Consider the following 20,558-nt stretch of genomic DNA (forward strand, 5'->3'; position numbering starts at 1 on the left):
CTACAAGGTGCCAAAAGCGTTCCACAGGGATGCTGGTCTATGTTGACTCCAATGCTTCCCACAGATGTGTCAAGTTGGCTGGATGTCCTTTCAGTGGTGGACCATTCTTGGTACACACAGGAAACTGTTGAGCGTGAAAAACCCAGCAGCGTTACAGTTCTTGACATACTCAAACCAGTGCGCCTGGCACCTACTACCATACCCCTTTCAAAGACACTTAAGTATTTTCCCTTGCCCATTCACCCTCTGAATGGCACACATACACAATCCATGTCTTAATTGTCTCAAAGCTTAAAAATCCTTCTTTAACCTGTCTCCTCCCCTTCGTCTACACTGATTGAAGTGGATTTAACAAGTGACATCAATAAGGGATAATAGCTTTCACCTGGATTTACCTGGTCAGTCTATGTCATGGAAAAATGTTTTGCACAGTTGATGGAGGATGGTGCAGTTGCCGTACCAGGCATTGATGCAGCCTGACAGAATGCTCTCAATGGTGCATCTGTGGAAATTTGTGAAGATCTTAGGGGCAAAGACAACTTTCTTCAGCCGCCTGAGGCACTGTTGTGCCTTCTTCACCACGGTGTCAGTGTGATGGGACCATTTCAGATCATCAGTGATGTGCACGTCGAGGAACTTGAAGCTTTTGACGCTCCCCACTGCGGCCCCGTCGATGTGGATGGGGGCGTGCTCTCTATGCTGTCTCCTGGAGTCCACGATCAGCTCTTTGGTTTTGTTCACGTTGAGGGAGAGGTTATTTTCCTGGCACCACTCTGTCAGAGGCCTCACCTCCTCAATGTAGGCTGTCTCATCGTTATTGGTAATCAGGCCTACCACTGTTGTGTCATCAGCAAACTTGATGATTCAGTTGGAGTCGTGCATGGCCACGCAGTCATGGGAAAAAGGTTTATATATTACCGCCTGGTGTGTGCGTGGGTGCCTGTGTGTGTACTTTACCAAGGGAGTGGGGACAATTGTAATACATTGTCTGAGAACACAGACACTACATTATCAGGGGATGAAGAGAGTTAATACTGCTGCTGCTGACTTTGTGGATATGCTGTCCTGTCATGTGGACATTTGTTAGGGGAATTCTGACTGTACCAAATGGCACCATATTCCCTATATAGTGCACTACTTTTGACTATAACACTATAGGCCTTGATCAAAAGTAGTGCACTAAATAGGGAATAGGGTGCCATTTGGGATTGATACCCCTTGTGTAAGGAACTGTTCTCACACAGGGTACAATTTATCTAGAGAATTCTTTTTCATAGGGAATGCACCATTTTTGTAACGTGCAAGGCTTCTACCATCTCCAAAGACCTCCGAACGTGGGAAGACATTCCTCAACTCTATTCCTATTCTCTGCACCGTTAGTGCATGCATTTTGGCTGCCCAGGGTATCCCATTTAATGTCTTGCTATTGCTTAACGGCACGTTAGCACAGTTCATATTCTCATTTAACATTCTTAGCAAAAGTGCTCAGTCTCCAGTGCACAAAGTGGAAGAGATGTGTACAATGGGACAAGGCGGCAGTATGGGAGGGAACTAAAGATACACAGTGGGTATGGGCTTTCTATAGACACACGACTGGTGAGAGAGATGACCTAGTATGGTGGAGTGGCATGAGTTATCAAAATGATAAGATTACACATTGGGGATAAAGGACAGTTGCATGCTGGTCAGGTTACCTTCTTTGCTCTTGAGAGCGCTGGAAGCGGGGTCGACGCTGGTTGCCTGGACACAGTACAACTCACGGTTCTGGACTCCGCCTCCACACAGCCCCGTTAGGTTACCACGACGACGGTCCTGTTGGCTTAGCAACATGTCCACCCTGCACTCAGTCCACTCTGTTGTCTTCCAGTTGTACCTGCAGAGGAGAACGAAGGGAGATTGATTTGATTCGATTTTTTACATAACATAGATTGAAAAGAATATGTACATGAATTAAATCATCAATGATGACAAAATTAAGTCATAGTTTGCCACCCAAAATGCCACCCTGTTCCCTAGTGCACTACTTTTCTATGAGGCTCTGGCCAAAAGCAGCGCAACTACAGGAATTGGGGTGCCATTTCTGATGCAGCCATTCCCATTCTGTTCCTTATAAGGGAAGATGATGGACAGAGGTTAGTGAGTACGAGTGGCTAGCAGAGCAAGAAAATGTACACTGCATCAATATTAACCGTATTTTATACCTGATGTGAATGAAGCAGATTGATTGATTGAGAAGATGCACAACCAAAGCCTGAAAGTGTCACGACTTCCACCGAAGTCGGCTCCTCTCCTTGTTCTGGCGGCGTTCGGCGGTCAACGCCAGTCTTCTAGCCATCGCCGCTCCACTTTTCATTGTTCCATGTGTTTTGTCTTGTTTCCCCGCACACCTGGTTTACATTCCCTAATCACACTACATATATATTCCCTCTGTTTTCCCCAGGTCTTTGTGTGGAATTGTTTTCCCCCGGGTACCGCCAGGCTGGTTTTCCCCCGGGTACCGTGTTTAACCCGTAGTATGTTTAATTCTTACACATTTGATTCATTGTGACTGTTGTTCGCGCTTTTCACTTTTGCCATTGGCTGGAGGTTTTTTGACGCAGTTGCGTCCGTCTGTTGCTTCTGCCAAATAAAGTGTGCGCCTGATCACGACTCTCTGCTCTCCTGCATCTGACTTCTATACCAGTAGTGCACAACCTGACAGAATTCCACAACCAACCATGGAGTCAATAGGAGCAGGTACCCCGGTCCGAGGGGTTGGGGAGCGCGTCACAGCACACTCGGCGATGCTGCAACATCTCGGCGCCACGATGGATCGCGTTGTCCAGACCATGGACCGCTGGGAGAGACAGGGAGTCTCTCCAGCGCCTCGACCAGCACAACCAGGGTTACCACTACCCGTCCCTCCTGTATCCGGTCCCAGTGGGATGCGTCTCGCCCTTCACAGGGAGCATGATGGGACGGCAGCACGGTGTCAGGAGTTCCTATTACAGCTGGACCTATACCTGGCCACCGTTCACCCGGCTCCCTCGGGAAGGGAGAGGGTGTCCACTCTCGTCTCGTGCCTCTCGGGGAGAGCTCTGGAGTGGGCAAACGCCGTGTGGGGAGAAGGAGATGCGGCGTTGGACCACTTCGAGGAAGGTGAACGTCTCTTCCACCTGAGGCAGGGGACGAGGAGCGCCCAGGAGTTGGCCCTGGAATTTCAGACCTTTGCCGCCGGAGCAGGATGGAATGACAGGGCCCTCATCGACCACTACCGATGCAGCCTGCGCGAGGATGTCCGTCGGGAGTTGGCCTACAGGGATGCCACCATCACCTTTGACCAACTGGTGGAACTGTCCATTCAGTTGGATAACCTGGTGGGCACCTGCAGACGTCCAGAGAGGGCTCAATCGGTTCCCGCTTCCAGCACCCCCGCTCCAGTGCCAATGAAGCTGGTAGGGGCTGCGCTCAGGGAGGCCGGAGTGGCCTTCACGTGCACCATCTGTGGCCACAGAGGGCACGCTGCCGGTCGGTGTCGTGTTGGTGCCTCTGGGAGTCGAGGCAGCAGGCAGGGCTCTCTGGCGTCACCCCAGGTGAGTCTCCACCACTCTCATCCAGAGCCCTCTGTTGTTCACCTGTTTGTGCATGTTTTTTTCCTGAGTTTTCCCCGCATAAGGCGCTCGTCGATTCAGGCGCGGCTGGGAATTTTATCGACAGAGCATTCGCCCTTAGTTTAGGGATCCACATTGTTCCTGTGGTTAGACCCTTCCCGGTACACGCTCTGGATAGTCGACCATTAGGGTCCGGGTTAATCAGGGAAGCCACCATCTCCATGGGCATGGTGACGCAGGGGGGTCACGAGGAGAGAATCAGTCTCTTCCTCATTGACTCTCCTGCGTTTGCTGTGGTACTAGGCCTTCCCTGGTTAGCTCGTCATGACCCCACTATTTCATGGCAACAGACGGCTCTCATGGTTGGTGGTCGCGAGAGTGCTCGGGGAGGTGTGTAGGGGTTTCCGTTGGTGCTACCATGGTGGAAAGTCCAGACCAGGTCTCCACGTGCGCATCCCCCCTGAATATGCCGATTTGGCTCTCGCCTTCTCCAAAAAGAAGGCGACTCAATTACCACCCCATCGACGGGGGGATTGTGCGATAAATCTCCTGGTAGACACTGCACTTCCCAGGAGTCATGTGTATCCCCTGTCACAAGCGGAGATGGCGGCTATGGAGACATATGTCTCTCAATCCCTGCGCCAGGGGTACATTCGGTCCTCCACTTCACCCGCCTCCCCAAGTTTCTTTTTTGTGAAGAAGAAGGAGGGAGGTCTGCGCCCGTGCATTGACTATCGAGGTCTAAATCAAATCACGGTGAGGTACAGTTACCCGCTACCTCTCATCGCCACGGCGATTGAGTCAATGCACGGGGCGCGCTTCTTCACTAAACTGGATCTCAGGAGAGCTTACAACCTGATGCGTATCCGGGAGGGAGACGAGTGGAAGGCGGCGTTCAGTACCACCTCAGGGCATTATGAGTACCTCAACATGCCGTACGGGTTGATGAATGCTCCATCAGTCTTCCAATCCTTTGTAGACGAGATTTTCAGGGACCTGCACGGGCAGGGTGTAGTGGTGTATATCGATGACATTCTGATATACTCCGCTACACACGCCGAGCATGTGTCCCGGGTGCGCAGGGTGCTTGGACGACTATTGGAGCATGACCTGTACGTCAAGGCTGAGAAATGCCTGTTCTTTAAGCAGGCTGTCTCCTTCCTAGTGTATCGCTTTTCCACCTCAGGGGTGTAGATGGAGAGTGACCGCATTTCAGCCGTGCGTAATTGGCCGACTCCCACCACGGTAAAGGAGGTGCAGCGGTTTTTAGGGTTTGCCAATTACTACCGGAGATTTATCCAGGGTTTTGGCCAGGTGGTGGCTCCCATTACCTCCTGTACGTTTGCAGTGGTCGGCTGAGGCGGACAGGGCTTTTGTGCACCTAAGGGCTCTGTTTACCTCGGCTCCCGTGCTGGCCCATCTGGATCCCGCTTTGGCGTTCATAGTGGAGGTGGACGCGTCCGAGGCTGGGATAGGAGCCGTGCTCTCTCGGGCATGCCACCGAAGCTCCGCCCCTGTGCTTTCTTCTCGAAGAAGCTCAGCCCGGCGGAGCGGAACTATGATGTGGGAGACCGGGAGCTGTTGGCTGTGGTTAAGGCTTTGAAGGCGTGGAGACATTGGCTTAAGGGGGCTAAACACCCTTTTCTCATCTGGACTGACCACCGCAACCTGGAGTACATCCGGGCAGCGAGGAGACTGAATACTCGTCAGGCAAGGTGGGCCATGTTTTTTACCTGTTTTGTGTTCACCCTGTCCTACAGACCAGGTTCCCAAAATGTAAAGGCAGACGCACTGTCCCGGCTGTATGACACAGAGGAGCGGCCCATGGATCAGACTCCCATACTCCCGGCCTCCTGCCTGGTAGCGCCGGTCGTGTGGGAGCTGGACGCGGACATTGAGCAGGCGTTACGTACAGAACCCGCTCCCCTCCAGTGTCCCGTCGGGCGTCTGTATGTTCCGTCTGCTGTCTGTGACCAGTTGATCTATTGGGCCCACACGTCACCCTCCTCTGGTCATCCGGGGATCGGTCGGACGGGGCGCTGTCTGAGTGGGAAGTACTGGTGGCCTACCTTGGCAAAGGACGTGAGGGTTATGTTTACTCCTGTTCGGTTTGCGCACAGTGTAAGGCTCCTACACACCTGCCCAGGGGGAAGCTACATCCCTTACCCATTCCACAACGGCTTTCAACACACCTGTCAGTGGATTTTCTGACCGATCTTCCTCCCTCACAGGGAAACAACACGATCCTGGTCGTTGTGGATCGTTTCTTTAAGTCCTGTCATCTCCTCCCTCTGCCCGGTCTCCCTACAGCCCTACAGACTGCGGAGGCCTTGTTTACACACGTCTTCTGGCACTATGGGGTGCCTGAGGATATAGTGTCTGATCGAGGTCCCTAGTTCACGTCGAGAGTCTGGAGGGCGTTCATGGAATGTCTGGGGGTCTCAATCAGCCAGGACCGGCCGGGGGAGTGGGCGGCGTTCGTGCCCTTGGCAGAGATGGCGCAGAACTCGCTCCGCCACTCCTCCACCAACCTCTCCCCCTTCCAGTGCATATTGGGGTACCAGCCGGTTCTGGCACCGTGGCATCAGAGTCAGACCAAGGCTCCTGCGGTGGACGACTGGTTCAGGAATGCCCATGTTCACCTCCAGCGGGCCGCGCCCAGGATGCCGCCAATGTTCACCTCCAGCGGGCCGTGCTGCGCCAGAAAACCAGCACGGACCGTGGGGGACACACACACACACACACACACACAATGCAAATAGTCTGGGTGGCCATTTGATTAGATGTTCAGGAGTCTTAGGTCTTTGGGTTAGAAGCTGTTTAGAAGCCTCTTGGACCTAGACTTGGCACTCCGATACCACTTGCCATGCGGTAGCAGAGAGAACAGTCTATGACTAGGGTGGCTGGAGTCTTTGACAATTTTTAGGGCCTTTCTCTGACACCGCCTGGTGTAGAGGTCCTGGACGGCAGGAAGCTTGGCCCCAGTGATGTACTGGGCAGTTTGCACTCTGTAGTGCCTTGCGGTTGGAGGCTGAGCAGTTGCCATACCAGGCAGTGATGCAACCTGTCAGGATGCTCTCGATGGTGCAGCTGTTGAACCTTTTGAGGATCTGTTGACCCATGCCAAATCTTTTCAGTCTCCTGAGGGGGAATAGGTTTTGTCGTGCCCTCTTCACGACTGACTTGGTGTGCTTGGACTATGTTAGTTTGTTGGTGATGTGGACACCAAGGAACTTGAAGCTCTCAACCTGCTCCACTACAGCCCCATCGATGAGAATGGGGGCGTGCATGGTCCTCTTTTTCCTGTAGTCCATAATCATCTCCTTTGTTTTGATCACATTGAAGGAGAGGAGGGAGAGGTTGTTGTCCTGGCACCACACAACCAGGTCTCTGACCTCCTCCCTATAGGCTGTCTCATCATTGTCGGTGATCAGGCCTACCACTGTTGTGTCATCGGCAAACTTAATGAGGGTGTTGGAGTCGTGCCTGGCCGTGCAGTCATGAGTGAACAGGGAGTACAGGAGGATCAGCGTGGCAGATGTGTTGTTACCTACCCTTACCAGCTGGAGCGGCCCGTCAGGAAGTCCAGGATCCAGTTGCAGAGGGAGGTGTTTAGTCCCAGGGTCCTTAGCTTATTGGTGAGCTATGAAAGCACTGTGGTGTTGAACGCTGAGCTGTAGTCAATTAACAGCATTGTCACATAGCTGTTCCTTTTGTCCAGGTGGTAAAGGGCGGTGTGGGGTGCAATAGAGATTGCATCATCTGTGGATCTGTTAGGGTGGTATGCAAATTGGAGTGGGTCTAGGGTTTCTGCGTTTCTGGGATAATGGTATAATGTGAGCCATGACCAGCCTTTCAAAGCACTTCATGGCTATAGACGTGAGTCCTACGCGTTGGTTGTCATTTAGGTAGGTTCTTGGGCACAGGGACTATGGTGGTCTGCTTAAAACATGTCAGGTATACAGACTCGGACAGGGAGAGGTTGAAAATGTTAGTGAAGACACTTGCCAGTTAGTCAGCGCATGCTCGCAGTACACGTCCTGGTAATCCGTCTGGCCCTGCGGCCTTGTGAATGTTGACCTGTTTAAAGGTCTTACTCACATTGGCTGCAGAGAGCGTGATCACACAGTCTTCCGGAACAGCTGGTGCTCTCATGCATGTAAAAAGCAATCCATTAAGACAGATTTTCACTCAGCACTGAATTCAAAGCTCTAGGATCTGCTTCAAAAGAACTTGAAAGGTTCCTTAAAATGCTTTAGAGAGAATGTTCTGTATTTGTTTTTCAGTTCAAATCCTCCCCAGGGTCACAAAATGTCTGCCTTTCCTCGGTCTCCGTGGCAATAATGGAATTGATTTCAGGTCCCCACCAATGAAAGGGCTCCATATTCATGAGTGGAGTGTCTCTTACTGGTCCCTGGCCATTGCCATGGTGAGGTTGTGGGACAACGAGGCACCTAGGAGTTGCGGTCCATAGCTGGGTCTGGGGGTCTAGGACTGTGACAGATGGGGACACTCTAAAGGAGTCCATCAATAAGACTGAATGAACTGGGCCTCCTGCCAGAAGGTTCACACCTCTTCATCTCTCTCTCATCCGGGTCTTCTTCAAATGGTAGAAAGGGAGCATTGGTCCGTCGACATTGGTTTATTCCTTTCATCGTTATTAGGGGCAAAAAAAAGCAAAACATTTTCTCATAACCTATACAAAATACCCCATGGAAGAAGCCCAGGGACCAAGCTCACAAGATGTAAGTACATTGGTTATGTCCTGATCTGCATATTAACCTTACTGTACACAGTTTTACAAAAAATATGGACTGACTGATGTCCTCATGTAAACTCACTGTAACAATTTAGTTTTCAACCCAATGTAATAATTATTGTCATGCAGAACGAGCTTACTAGCAACTGCAGGCCAAAACACTCAAGCAGACTAGAGGTGTAAAAAGCCGATTGAGGAAATTACTTTCTCCCCACACCAGGGGAGTATAGTTCCACATGGCGCTGTACAGGTTCGGGTGGAGGAAGTAATTTAAGGGGACACACATGCATGCCATCACAGCACATGACTGCATAATGGGTGTGAAAGTGATGGTGTGTCAACATGCCCATCTGTGTGTGTGTGTGTGAGTGTGTGTGTGTGTGTGTGTGTGTGTGGCATTGGGATCAGATTAGACGTCGCACCGACCGACTGACTCTTTCCTAGACACACTCCATTCATCATTTCTTCCATCACTGGCAAAGAGCCAAATGCTTGGTCTGTTTGTTTTCTCTCCATCTCTCCTCATATGCCCCCCTCTTGTATGGCACCGTCGCCCCACACACTGAGCCAAACCCATCTCTTACCTCCCCGCATCTCACCCACCTCTAAGTCACTCATATTTGTCAATACATGCCCACCTCACCATCACCATTCTGGCTGTAGTTTGTACCCACTCAGGTCTGTGGTTTGTTCGCACTCAGGCTGTGAATAATAAGCCAGCAGATACCAAACAAGACACAGCCCAATAGTAGTGGGGTTGTTATTGTGGCTCCTCCCCCTAGTGTTAAATCCCCAGTGCTCTTAGTACCACCACTGCTGTTGTGTTGGATGGTTTAGCTACCGTCGTCACAGCAACCAGCCAACGTTCCCAGCCACATGACCTTAATCACTTAACACAGACTCAAACCATTTAGGTTATGCACATACACATTTAGTGTTAGAGACACACCAGCCCTGTCTGGATAAGTATCCCGTGCATTATCTGCAAGTGTTTATTGTTTTTAGACAGCAAAGCTATTTAGGGGGCGCAGACAGGCAGCTTACCCATAGTGCACTTTAGAGAGAGAGTAACTGTAGCTGTCAGCCAGCCTGCAGAGTAGAAGTGCAGTTCAATTGATCATCTGCAATCCTTGATTGGCGGACATTTTGAGGTGTTCCAATGGTTTTCGGAGCACCAATGTGAGTTGGCATCATTTTTGGATTGGACAATTTAGTTATCATCCCATGAGGAAATTCACTGTACAGCATACAAATAACACAATTCCTATACTGTTCATGAACATAGACATCCATATAAGAGATTGAAATCACAAATTTTTTCAACGTTGGGTGATAGAGTACTTACACGATGCAGGGGGGTACCCCTTCTCCCTGAGGGGTGCAGGGTTCCTTCTCCTCCAGTTCGGGGCACTCCGCCCCTCCTCCCACGGGGAGCAGGTGTACCCGGCGTGTGCGTGTGTGTTCGCCCATGGGCCCGTTGAGCTCGTAGCAGTCCTTGGAGCAGGGCGACCAGTCGGTCCAGTCGCTCACCTCACAGTCCTTGGTCAGGACGCAGGCCTGGTAGGTCACTGGTAGGGACTCCTGAGAACACAGGCTGGAGGGAAGAGACAAGAGGTTCATTAATTACAAAGGTATCAGTGAAGCTGTTTGGTCAAAGGAATGAGGCAAGGTGTTCAAATAAGGCCAAACATGTCTGTGAGGCACTGAGTTTGAAGGTAGGCCTTGAAATACATCCACAGGTACACATCCAATTGACTCAAATGATGTCAATTAGCCTATCAGAAGCTTCTAAAGTCATGACATAATTTTCTGGAATTTTCCAAGATGTTTAAAGGCACTGTACGTATGAAGTGTATATACACTTCTGACCGACTGGAATTGTGATACAGTGAATTATAAAAGTGAAAATCTGTCTGTAAACAATTGTTGGAAAAATTACTTGTGTCATGCACAAAGAAGACGGCCTAACCGACTTGCCAAAACTATAGTTTGTTAACAAGAAATTTGTGGAGTGGTTGAAAAACAAGTTTTAATGACTCCAACCTAAGTGTATGTAAACCTCCGACTTCAACTGTAGCTTCTATAACAGCAAACACACATGACTCTCAGCCCCTGCCATTTGGTACATTGTTGGTATCAGATCAGGTAAGGCTCTTTGTGGTGCTTCAGATCAGCCAAAAAACTAAAATAACACCACATTACTCCTCACTTTGAAGGAGGAATATTCACATATTCTCAACATTAATCCTAGGATAGACCTAGATCATAGAGATATAATATATTCTACTTGAAGATATGGGAATATGATAAATGTGGTTATCTGTGATTTTCTCTGACTATCTCCCTATGCACGACCATCTAATTTTTCTTTCAAAATGTACAAAAGCATTCATATCCCTTTAAGAGAGTGGGATATATAGAGTACCAGTCAAAAGTTTGGACACACCTACTCATTCAAGGGTTTTTCTTTATTTTTACTATTTTCTACATTGTAGAATAATAGTGAAGACATGAAAACTATGAAATAACACACATGGAATCATGTAGTAACCAAAAAAATTGTTAAACAAATCAACATATATTTGAGATTCCAGAAAGTAGCCACCCTTTGAATTTATGACACCTTTCAACACTCTTGGCATTCTCTCAACCAGCTTCATGAGGTAGTCACCTGGAATGAATTTCAATTAACAGGTGTGCCTTGTTGAAAGTTAATTTGTGGAATTTCTTTCCTTCTTAATGCGTTTGAGCCAATCAGTTGTGTTGTGACAAGGTAGGGGTGGTATACAGAAGATAGCCCTATTTAGTAAAATACCAAGACCATATTATGGCAAGAACAGCTCAAATTAGCAAAGAGAAACTACAGTCTATCATTACTGAAGGTCAATCAATCCGGAAAATTTCAAGAACTTTGAAAGTTACTTCAAGTGCAGTTGCAAAAACCATCAAAGGCTATGATGAAACTGGCTCTCATGAGGACCGCCACAGGAAAGGAAAACCCAGAGTTACCTCTGCTGCAGAGAATAAGTTCATTAGAAATTGCAGTCCAAGTAAATGCTTCACAGAGTTCAAGTAACAGACACATCTCAAAGTCAACTGTTCAGAGGAGACTGCGTGAATCAGGCCTTCATGGACAAATTGCTGCAAAGAAACCACTACTAAAGGACACTAATAATAAGAAGGGACTTGCTTGGTCCAAGATACATGAGCAATGGACATTAGACCGTTTGAAATCTGTCCTTTGGTCTGATTAGTCCAAATGTTAGATTTTTTGTTCCAACCGCCATGTCTTTGTGAGACGCAGAGTAGGTGAACGGATAATCTCCGCATGTGTTGTTCCCACCGTGAAGCATGGAGGAGGAGATTTGATGGTGTGGGGGTGCTTTGCTGGTGACACTGTCAGCGATTTATTTAGATTTCAAGGCACACTTAACCAGAATGGCTACCACAGCATTTTGCAGTGATACACCATTCAATCTGGTTTGCACTTTTTGGGACTATCACATACCTCCAGGCTGTATAAGGGATATTTGACCAAGAAGGAGAGTGTTGGATTGCTGCATCAGATGACCTGGCCTCCACAATCACCCAACCTCAACCCAATTGAGATGGTTTGGGATGAGTTGGATGGCAGAGTGAAAAAACAGCCAACAGCCAACAAGTGCTCAGCATATGTGGGAACTCCTTCAAGACTGTTGGAAAATCATTCCGGGTGATGCTGGTTGATAGAATGCCAAAAGTGTGCAAAGCTGTCATCAAGGCAAAGGGTAGCTACTTTGAAGAATCTCAAATATAAAATATATTTTGGTTTGTTTAACACTTTTTTGTTTACTGCATGATTCCATTTGTGTTATTTCATAGTTTTGATGTCTTCAGTATTATTCTACAATGTAGAAAATAGTAAAAAAATAAATAAATAAAAACCGTTGAATGAGTAGCTATGTCCAAACTTTTGACTGGTACTATATATATATATATATATATATATATATATATATATATATATATATATATATAAAATCTTCCACATTGACATTAGTGTATTTTTGTAGATCGTTGACAAAAAAATCACAATTAAATCCCTTTTTATCCCACTTTGTAACACATTAAAATGTTAAGAAATCCAATGCGGGTGTAGACTTTCTATAGGCCCTGTAACTCAGACTATAAATTATAAGTGCGACTTACCTGAGTGCATCAGCGTTGCCGCTCCTGTGAACACAGGTCACCTCCCGGGTCTGGTATCCAACCTGCAGGTCCCAGAACTTCCCTCCCTGTCGGTTCTGTCTGTTCCTGTTCCTCTTATTTTTGATCAGCTCCTTGGTCTCTGGGTCTTTCACCCTCCCCCTCCCCCTCACCCTTGCCCGCTCTCTCACCCGCTCTCTCACCCGCTCCTTGACTGTTTCCTTGTTTTTCCTGCGTCCTTCTTTGGCTGCCTGTCTGCCTTTTCTTCCCTCCTTTCTTTCCTCCTTTCTTTTCATCCTTTCTTCTTTACTCAGACGAGGCTGGCGTGGGGTGGGCACCTCGCTGCCCTCTTTGTCCTCTTTACCCTCTTTACCCTCTCTGCCTTTACGTAGCCGGCGAGGGACAGCCACAGCTTTACCTTGACTAAGAGTTGGAGCCTGCCTGGCCGTGCGAGGGAGGGGTACAGAGCAGGGACCCCAGGATCCCACCCTTAGACTATAGAGGCTCTCTGGGCCCGCGCAGGGACCTGGCTGACAAGTCTGGAACTCTGTCAGGTTAGGGCAGGCCGAACCCCCAAACATGGGCGGCGCCAGGACAAAACGAACACGATTCTGAAGACCCGTGCCACACGTTTTTGAACAAGAAGTCCATGGGGTGAATTGGGAGACCACGCAGTCCCGTGGGCACGGGATCAGACAGGCCTGCTCCAGCCTGGGCTTGGGCTCAAAGTATTCACAAATCGCCACATCCTCCGCTGGCACGCCATCCGCTATCTGGACGCAGCCCACCTCACGTGTCTGGATGCCCTCCTCGCCGTGGAGACACACGGCTGGCCGCTGGATCACCCCGGTGCTACGCATGGACACAGGCACGCACTGATTCCAGGCGCCCAGCTGCCAGTCATACAGGTCCTTGTGCCAGTCACAAACGTGGAAGCAGCTCTGCTGGTTCTCTGGGCGCTCGGCCTGGTCACAGTTGGTGTGAAGGGTGGTCCAGCCTTCAGAGTGGGCACACCACACTGCCCGGCTCTGGCTGCCCCCTGGGCCACACTCGCTGCCCATACACCGGCCCCATGGACCTGGGGAAACAGAGACAGTGAGGTCACAGGGAGTTCAACTGAAGAATGTACTATCAGAGCAGTTAGTCAGAATATTATCCAAATGTAAAGCATACTGTGGAGGTAACTCAGCTCCTAACTGTCAGATTTTACTGTACAGCAGTGAATCACTATGAAGACTGTGTAAAAGTCCTTCTATCGTTCCGTCTAAATGTTGCCATTCAAGACTTGGTCAAAAGTCGGAGGGCAGTTTATAAGGAATTTGCATCATCTCGCCATATGACTTTCCTGTTAATCAAAGCCCCGTGAAATCCCAGAAGACCAAGCTCTCTAGTGCTGCTATACCAGAGGACTATTAGTCAAAGTCTCTAAAGTGCTTCTAAGGACAACAGAACTGTAATGTGTTTACACATCCAACCGAAACAACCAAAGTGCTTCGTAGAGGAAGAATAAGTACTTCCTGATAAATAACGCACACACACACACTCCGGCAAATCACTCCTCCAAATCACTCCGCCAACTGCAATTAAATCACTCCGCCAAGTGCAATTTTCTGATATACTTCCTTCCTCTAGGATTTATGAGAATGCAATTAAAGGTCTAGGCAAACATCCCCTTCGAGCATAAAATGCCAAGTAGGTACACGACAGGCAGACAGAGAGCCCAGAGTCAGGGCAGCATTACCACTCTGACTGGATCAATATTCCCAGGAAATGAGGAAGATGGAAGGTATAGTGGGGAGGGAGGTCACTGAGGAATAACCTAACCTGGCTTACCCTAGCATAAACAGTCAGTGAATCATTCTATCAATTCTGCAAGAAGGATGAGCAGGGCTTCTAATAATGGTACAATCAGCCCATGACATCACCAGCGCTGATGTGCTTGTGTTTGAGGTGCTGAAAGGACAGCTCCGCCAATCTCCGGCTGGATAGGATTCACTGCAATGTGGGCCCATCTTGTGGTGCTGAAGGACAGCCCTACTATTCTATCAGTGAGGATTAGCGGTGGGGAGGGCCCTTCGCTAGTTTATTTGAGCTCTGTTTTATGTTGTTGGATTGAGCAGCTTGCAGTGCTGCTGCTGGATTGGGCTGCCTGCCTTTCTGAAAGCTGAGGCTAGGAGTGAGAGCCTTCATAGTTTACTGTGTGAGAGGGCAAGCTGCTCAGAGGAATCTGTATTACAGAAGTGGGTCAGAGTCAGAGGTATCCTCCTCCTAGCTCAATGAACTACCACGGGCTCTCCCATCCACCCCCTTCTTTTCCCCCGCATCTCCCCTCCTCTCTGGTGTCCCAGTGATCTATCTAAGCAGAGCCAGGGAGGAGTGCCGGCTGTTGTAACAAGGACACAGCCTGGGGGTTTACTGAATCCTGGTCCCAGATCAGTTATTGCTGTGTAACAAGGCATAATAACAACCAGAGGAGTAGGCATAACAGATCTGGGACCAGGCAAGGGTGAGTGTAGCCTACAGGGGGAGGAATCACAAAGGAAGCAAAGCTAAGAGCTGAAAGCTGAAGGAGTCAACCTGGGTTTGTCGTTTGGGAGTTGTCTTAAGGGTCAGATAACTTCAAGAAGACATAAGTAATCATTTCCCCCAAGAGATTCATACATTTTCCATATTTGTGTATGTCTGCATGTCTTGCTGTATGCCTGATTATACACACATGGTAAACTACTACTGATTGACTGCCTGAGGTTCAGCACAGGGGAACTCTCTATGAATGAAAAGCTTAAATTGCTGCACAATCCGCTTTGGCTACCTGAAAACCAGACACAAGCAAGAATCTGTTCCCCCTATTATGCTACAAGACTGTTTCCTACCAGGGAAGACTAGATAACAAAGTTCCAATGTAGGCCACTACATCTGCCTGACATAGAATAGACTAGCCTGGGATGTGTGATTCATGACAAGCAGGGCCGGAAGGATAGAAGAGAGGAGAGGAGAGGAGTCTGAGGACTGAGGAAGGAGGACAGGGGCTGTTTTAAGCAGTGCTTTATGTCTTGACTCAGTAAAGCACAGCCATGGTGATGAAAATGTCAGTGGAAGGAGCAGCACCTGAATTAGCAGCAGAGAGAGAGGCCGGTCGATACGCATCAATAACACCTAGCAAGAAACTGCCTTCGACACAACAGACAGCCCTGCCGCTGCCGCTGAGACACACACACACAAACAAACGCACACATAAACAGACACATGGACTCATGGACTCATGGACACATGGACTCATAAACTCATGGACTCATGGACACATGGACACATGGACTCATGGACTCACGGACTCACGGACTCATAAACTCATGGACTCATGGACACATGGACTCATGGACACATAGATATATATTTTTACATTAAAATTTTAGTCATTTAGCAGACGCTCTTATCCAGAGCGACTTGCAGTAGTGAATGCATACATTTCATACATAATTTGTAAGTCGCTCTGGTTAAGAGCGTCTGCTAAATGACGTAAATGTAAAATGTAAATCTTTTCCCCGTACTGGTCCCCCGTGGGAATCAAACCCACAACGCTGGCGTTGCAAACACCATGCTCTACCAACTGAGCCACACATATAGATATGTAAACACGTAGACTCAGATACATAGGCACATACACATTTATGGCTGCTATTGTAACATACTCCTTGCTAGAAAGAGAGGGAAAAGCGCGTTTGACCGGCCTTTTCACAAAGAAATCAACACTAAATTGATTTTCATAATTGAGAGAAAGGACAAAAGAGCCATCTGATTAGCTAAGGGGTTTAAGCATTCCCAGCACTCTATTCTCTAAACAAGAACATGTTACAGCTGTGACACATTAGCCTCCGCAGGGGAAGGGTGTGCGCTGTGTGTGTGTGTGTGTGTGTGTGTGTGTGTGTGTGTGTGTGTGTGTGTGTGTGTGTGTGTGTGTGTGTGTGTGTGTGTGTGTGTGTGTGTGTGTGTGTGTGTGGAGGGGGGGATTTTGGATTCAGAGGCTCCCCACTCTGCAGGTGTTCACAGTAATTTATGAACATGTCAGTGGGTGATATGGTTATCCACAGTATGACAGAGAGGGGGAGTGAGTGGGGGAAAACAGCTCAAATTGACCTGCTTCACCCCATCACACAACCACACATGCACACACACACACACACACACACACACACACACACACACACACACACACACACACACACACACACACACACACACACACACACACCTGCGTCCCCTGTCAACCACTGAGAGCAGCCAGGAGGAAATAAGGGCCCTCTAACAATGTAGAGGAGGGGAACAAGGGGTGTGATACATCAGCCAAACCCCGCTCCTCAAGCCCCCCTTAGAACACCCACCCCAGGGGGACCAACCAGAAACACCCACCCCAGGGGGACCAACCAGAAACACCCACCCCAGGGGGACCAACCAGAAACACCCACCCCAGGGGGACCAACCAGAAACACCCACCCCAGGGGGACCAACCAGAAACACCCACCCCAGGGGGACCAACCAGAAACACCCACCCCAGGGGGACCAACATAGAACACGTTAGCGAAAGAGAAAGAAAGAAGAGAAGTGGCGATGTGAGAGATTGACGGTTAGTTTGAAAGGCAAATACCGAAATAGAGAGAGAGAGGAGGGGGGAGAGGAGCCTATTGTGAAGAGAGATGGATGATGATGTAGAGAGAGTGAGTGAGTGAGTGAGTGAGTGAGTGAGTGAGTGAGTGAGTGAGTGAGTGAGTGAGTGAGTGAGTGAGTGAGTGAGTGAGTGAGTGAGTGAGAAAAGCCAATTATTGGGCCATGTACCAGTCCTTAGATCCACAGCCCTAGGGCCCTAATGTTTGCGTGGGTATAAGTACACTCATCTTCCCCACCATCACCACACACACACACACACACACACACACACACACACACACACACACACACACACACACACACACACACACACACACACACACACACACACACACACACAATCCTGACTTAGCTCTGTGTTTCTCTGCCTTTCCAGTAACACACCACACACAGCTTTAATCTTTGCAAATTACATTCCCCTCTGCTGCTCACACACCCCAGTCATTACCCTCAGCAGTTATTTTCCTGCCACGCTATCGCATTTTGTATCACCAGACAAATCAATTACTCACGATCCTTTTATTTGTTTATTCGTTTTAATCCCCCTCTCTCTGCAGACAGCTTTGAATCGATAGGAGGGAGAAGGTCATCTTTTGAGGGAAGTAAGTGATGTTTTTCTGCCTTTGGAGACAGGCTGTAACAGGCTGTAATGCTGGTGTCTCAACACCCTGTTATTCACTGATAAGATGATGAACCGAGGCCCTCGTTGTGCTTCCTCGTTGTGCTTCCACAGGAGGGGAGAGACTGGGGGGAAGGAGAGGAGGAGGGGAGAGACTGGGGGAAGGAGAGGAGGAGGGGAGAGACTGGGGGGAAGGAGAAGAGGAGGGGAGAGACTAGGGGGAAGGAGAGGAGGAGGGGATAGACTGGGGGGAAGGAAAGGAGGAGGGGAGAGACTAGGGGGAAGGAGAGAGAGGGAGAGAAGGACAAGAGAGAGAAAGGGAGGGAAGAGAGGAGAGAGAGAAAGACAGACTGAAAGAGAGCAAGTGAGAGAGAGAGAGAGAGAGAGAGAAAGCGAGAGAGAGAGAGAGAGAGAGAAAGAAAGAGAGAGGGACATGCTTATTTCCTCAGTTGCTTTCTTGACAGCTAAAAAAATTGGATCAGTGTGAAAATTCAGCCCCAGTAATGGGATGACTTTTATATGTCCCTCTCCCCTCTCTCCATCCCTCACTTCTCCGCCTATCCCTCTCTCCCATGGTGCCTGGTAGAGGACAGGCGGTGGCATTTACCAGGGAAATGGAAAGCAGTGTGAGGTGTTGCACCCCACCAGAGGGTTTGGGTGGAGGCGTGTGTGTGCGTGTGTGTGTGTGTGTGTGTGTGTGTGTGTGTGTGTGTGTGTGTGTGTGTGTGTGTGTGTGTGTGTGTGTGTGTGTGTGTGTGTGTGTGTGTGTGTGTGTGTGCGTGTGTGCGTGCGTGCGTGCGTGCGTGCGTGCGCGCACATGCATGTGCGTTCATTTGTGTGTCTCACCATAGGGTATGGATTGAGAAGATGGGAAAACGGGGGGAAATGGGGAACCCCATCAGGCTAGTCAATCTGTATTCATACTGAATGCTGAACACACGCCTATGATAAAGAAACTGTGAAAAGGTCAGGGATTTCAGATTAACCATTTACTTCATGTCGCCATGTGGAGACGATGTTATGTCCATCATTTCCATTAAAATGGAAACAAGGGATATCTTCCCGACCCTAAAGCACAAACTGAGAACGTCGAGGCCCCAGGTATTAGTGTGCTTACGCCAGAAACACAACCTCATAGGACAGAAACATCTGCTCAGATCTTCCTCCAATAGAGGAGCAACTATATTTATCTTCCTCTCCCTGTCCCTCCCTTTCCTCCTCTCTCTATCTCTCCCATTCCCTCTCCCTCTCTCTTTCAATTTGTTCTCTCTGAGATGACCTTCTGTGGTTGAGTGACCTACTTCCAGGTCACCTGTTGTCTGAGCGGTGGTTGAATCACACAGTGATTCAGCACTTTGATCTCCAACAGGATTGATCAAATGAAAAGGGGGAGTGTGTAAATGAAGGAAAATGAAAGAGTCAATGTGTAAATGGACAGGACATTGTATTGTTCTCTTCGTGGTTCTCTTCGTGGTTCTCTTCCTGGTTCTCTTCCTGGTTCTCATAGTGGTTCTCTTCCTGGTTCTCTTCCTGGTTCTCATAGTGGTGGTTTTGATGGCGTGCTAAGAGAAGACTAGCTCTGTTTATGAAGGAAAGCTTTACGCAGTTTCTCAGACAACATTTGAACCAAATGACAGCATGTTGTAAAGCTTTTGTGTTAAGGCATCAGTAAAAGCATCCCCACCAGACGTTGTTTCTATATCCATAAAGAGGGTTTCCCAGACACAGGTTAAGTATAGCTCTGTCAGAAATAGGCTTTCTGGAAATCAGACCCTAAAAGAATTGTACCATAACATCTAACTGACCACACAATAAAGCACCCCAGACAGGCACGAAGACAGGACAATCAGTCTGAAACTATGTAGTCATTAAATAAAATAAAATCATTAAATAAAATACTATTTTATTTGTCACATGCGCCAAATTACAACAGATGTAGATCATACTTAAAGATGTCCAAGATGGCATAGCAGTCAGACGTCTTTGTCTTTGTCTCGTCCCATGTATATATATTTTTATATATTTTTCTTCGCATTCTTTTTAATATTTTTCCTTAACCTCAACTTCAAAATACTCTCCTGCAACCCGCCTCACCCAATGTGGTGTGGATCTGGGTTTTTTCTAAAGTATTTCTATTTACCTACGAACTGGAATACCGCAACTGAGGCTAGCTAGCTAACTAGCTACCCACTATCAGTTATCAGTCAGCTAACCACTGCTAGCGGTCATCAGCTAACCTTTAGCTCGGAAAGCACTCGCCAGTTCGTACAACGCGTTTCAACCCAGATCATACCAGACCTATTTTTCTCTCCATATCCCCGGATTCCTACCGCAAACTCTGAACCTTTTCATCTGGATCATGGCAGCTAGCTAACCGCAACCCGGGTTGACTACTCCTGGCTAACGTTTCCGTCCCGGAGCAAGCACCAACCAGCCTGGAGCTAGCCCATGCTAGACCCATCTCCTGAAGCCCACTCCTCGGCTACAATATCCGGAACCCTTCTACTGCCGGTACGGGGCACGGAACCCCGACGATCCTTCACAACTGGAATACCGACATAATCTGCCTGAGGATCCCAGCAGGCCCCTCAGGCGCGATGTCCCCTGAAGGCCCATTCTGCTAGCTAGCTATCTATAGCATATTGGACTGTTTGCTGATCCATTGGCCAGTTTCTTGGACCACTATACCCATTTTGCCAATTGGACTTGGACCCCTCTGCTACTTGGAACCCTACTAATTCCA

At 48.6% G+C, this 20,558-nt stretch overlaps 1 protein-coding gene across 1 annotated transcript in view; it reads right to left on the bottom strand.

Moving 5' to 3' along the window:
* The window catches only part of LOC106588717 (thrombospondin type-1 domain-containing protein 7A-like), a 170,657-nt gene that overhangs the window by 93,534 nt on the left and 56,565 nt on the right, over positions 1 to 20,558 (bottom strand). The window contains exons 2-4 of the mRNA XM_014177994.2: positions 12,538 to 13,612; positions 9,695 to 9,943; positions 1,695 to 1,873 (exon numbers count right to left, since the gene is read on the bottom strand). Coding sequence (XP_014033469.2) covers positions 1,695 to 1,873; positions 9,695 to 9,943; positions 12,538 to 13,612 — 1,503 coding nt within the window. The remainder of the gene's footprint in view (positions 1 to 1,694; positions 1,874 to 9,694; positions 9,944 to 12,537; positions 13,613 to 20,558) is intronic.

Source organism: Salmo salar, chromosome ssa27 (genome assembly GCF_905237065.1).
Source record: "Salmo salar chromosome ssa27, Ssal_v3.1, whole genome shotgun sequence".
Taxonomy (NCBI): domain Eukaryota; kingdom Metazoa; phylum Chordata; class Actinopteri; order Salmoniformes; family Salmonidae; genus Salmo; species Salmo salar.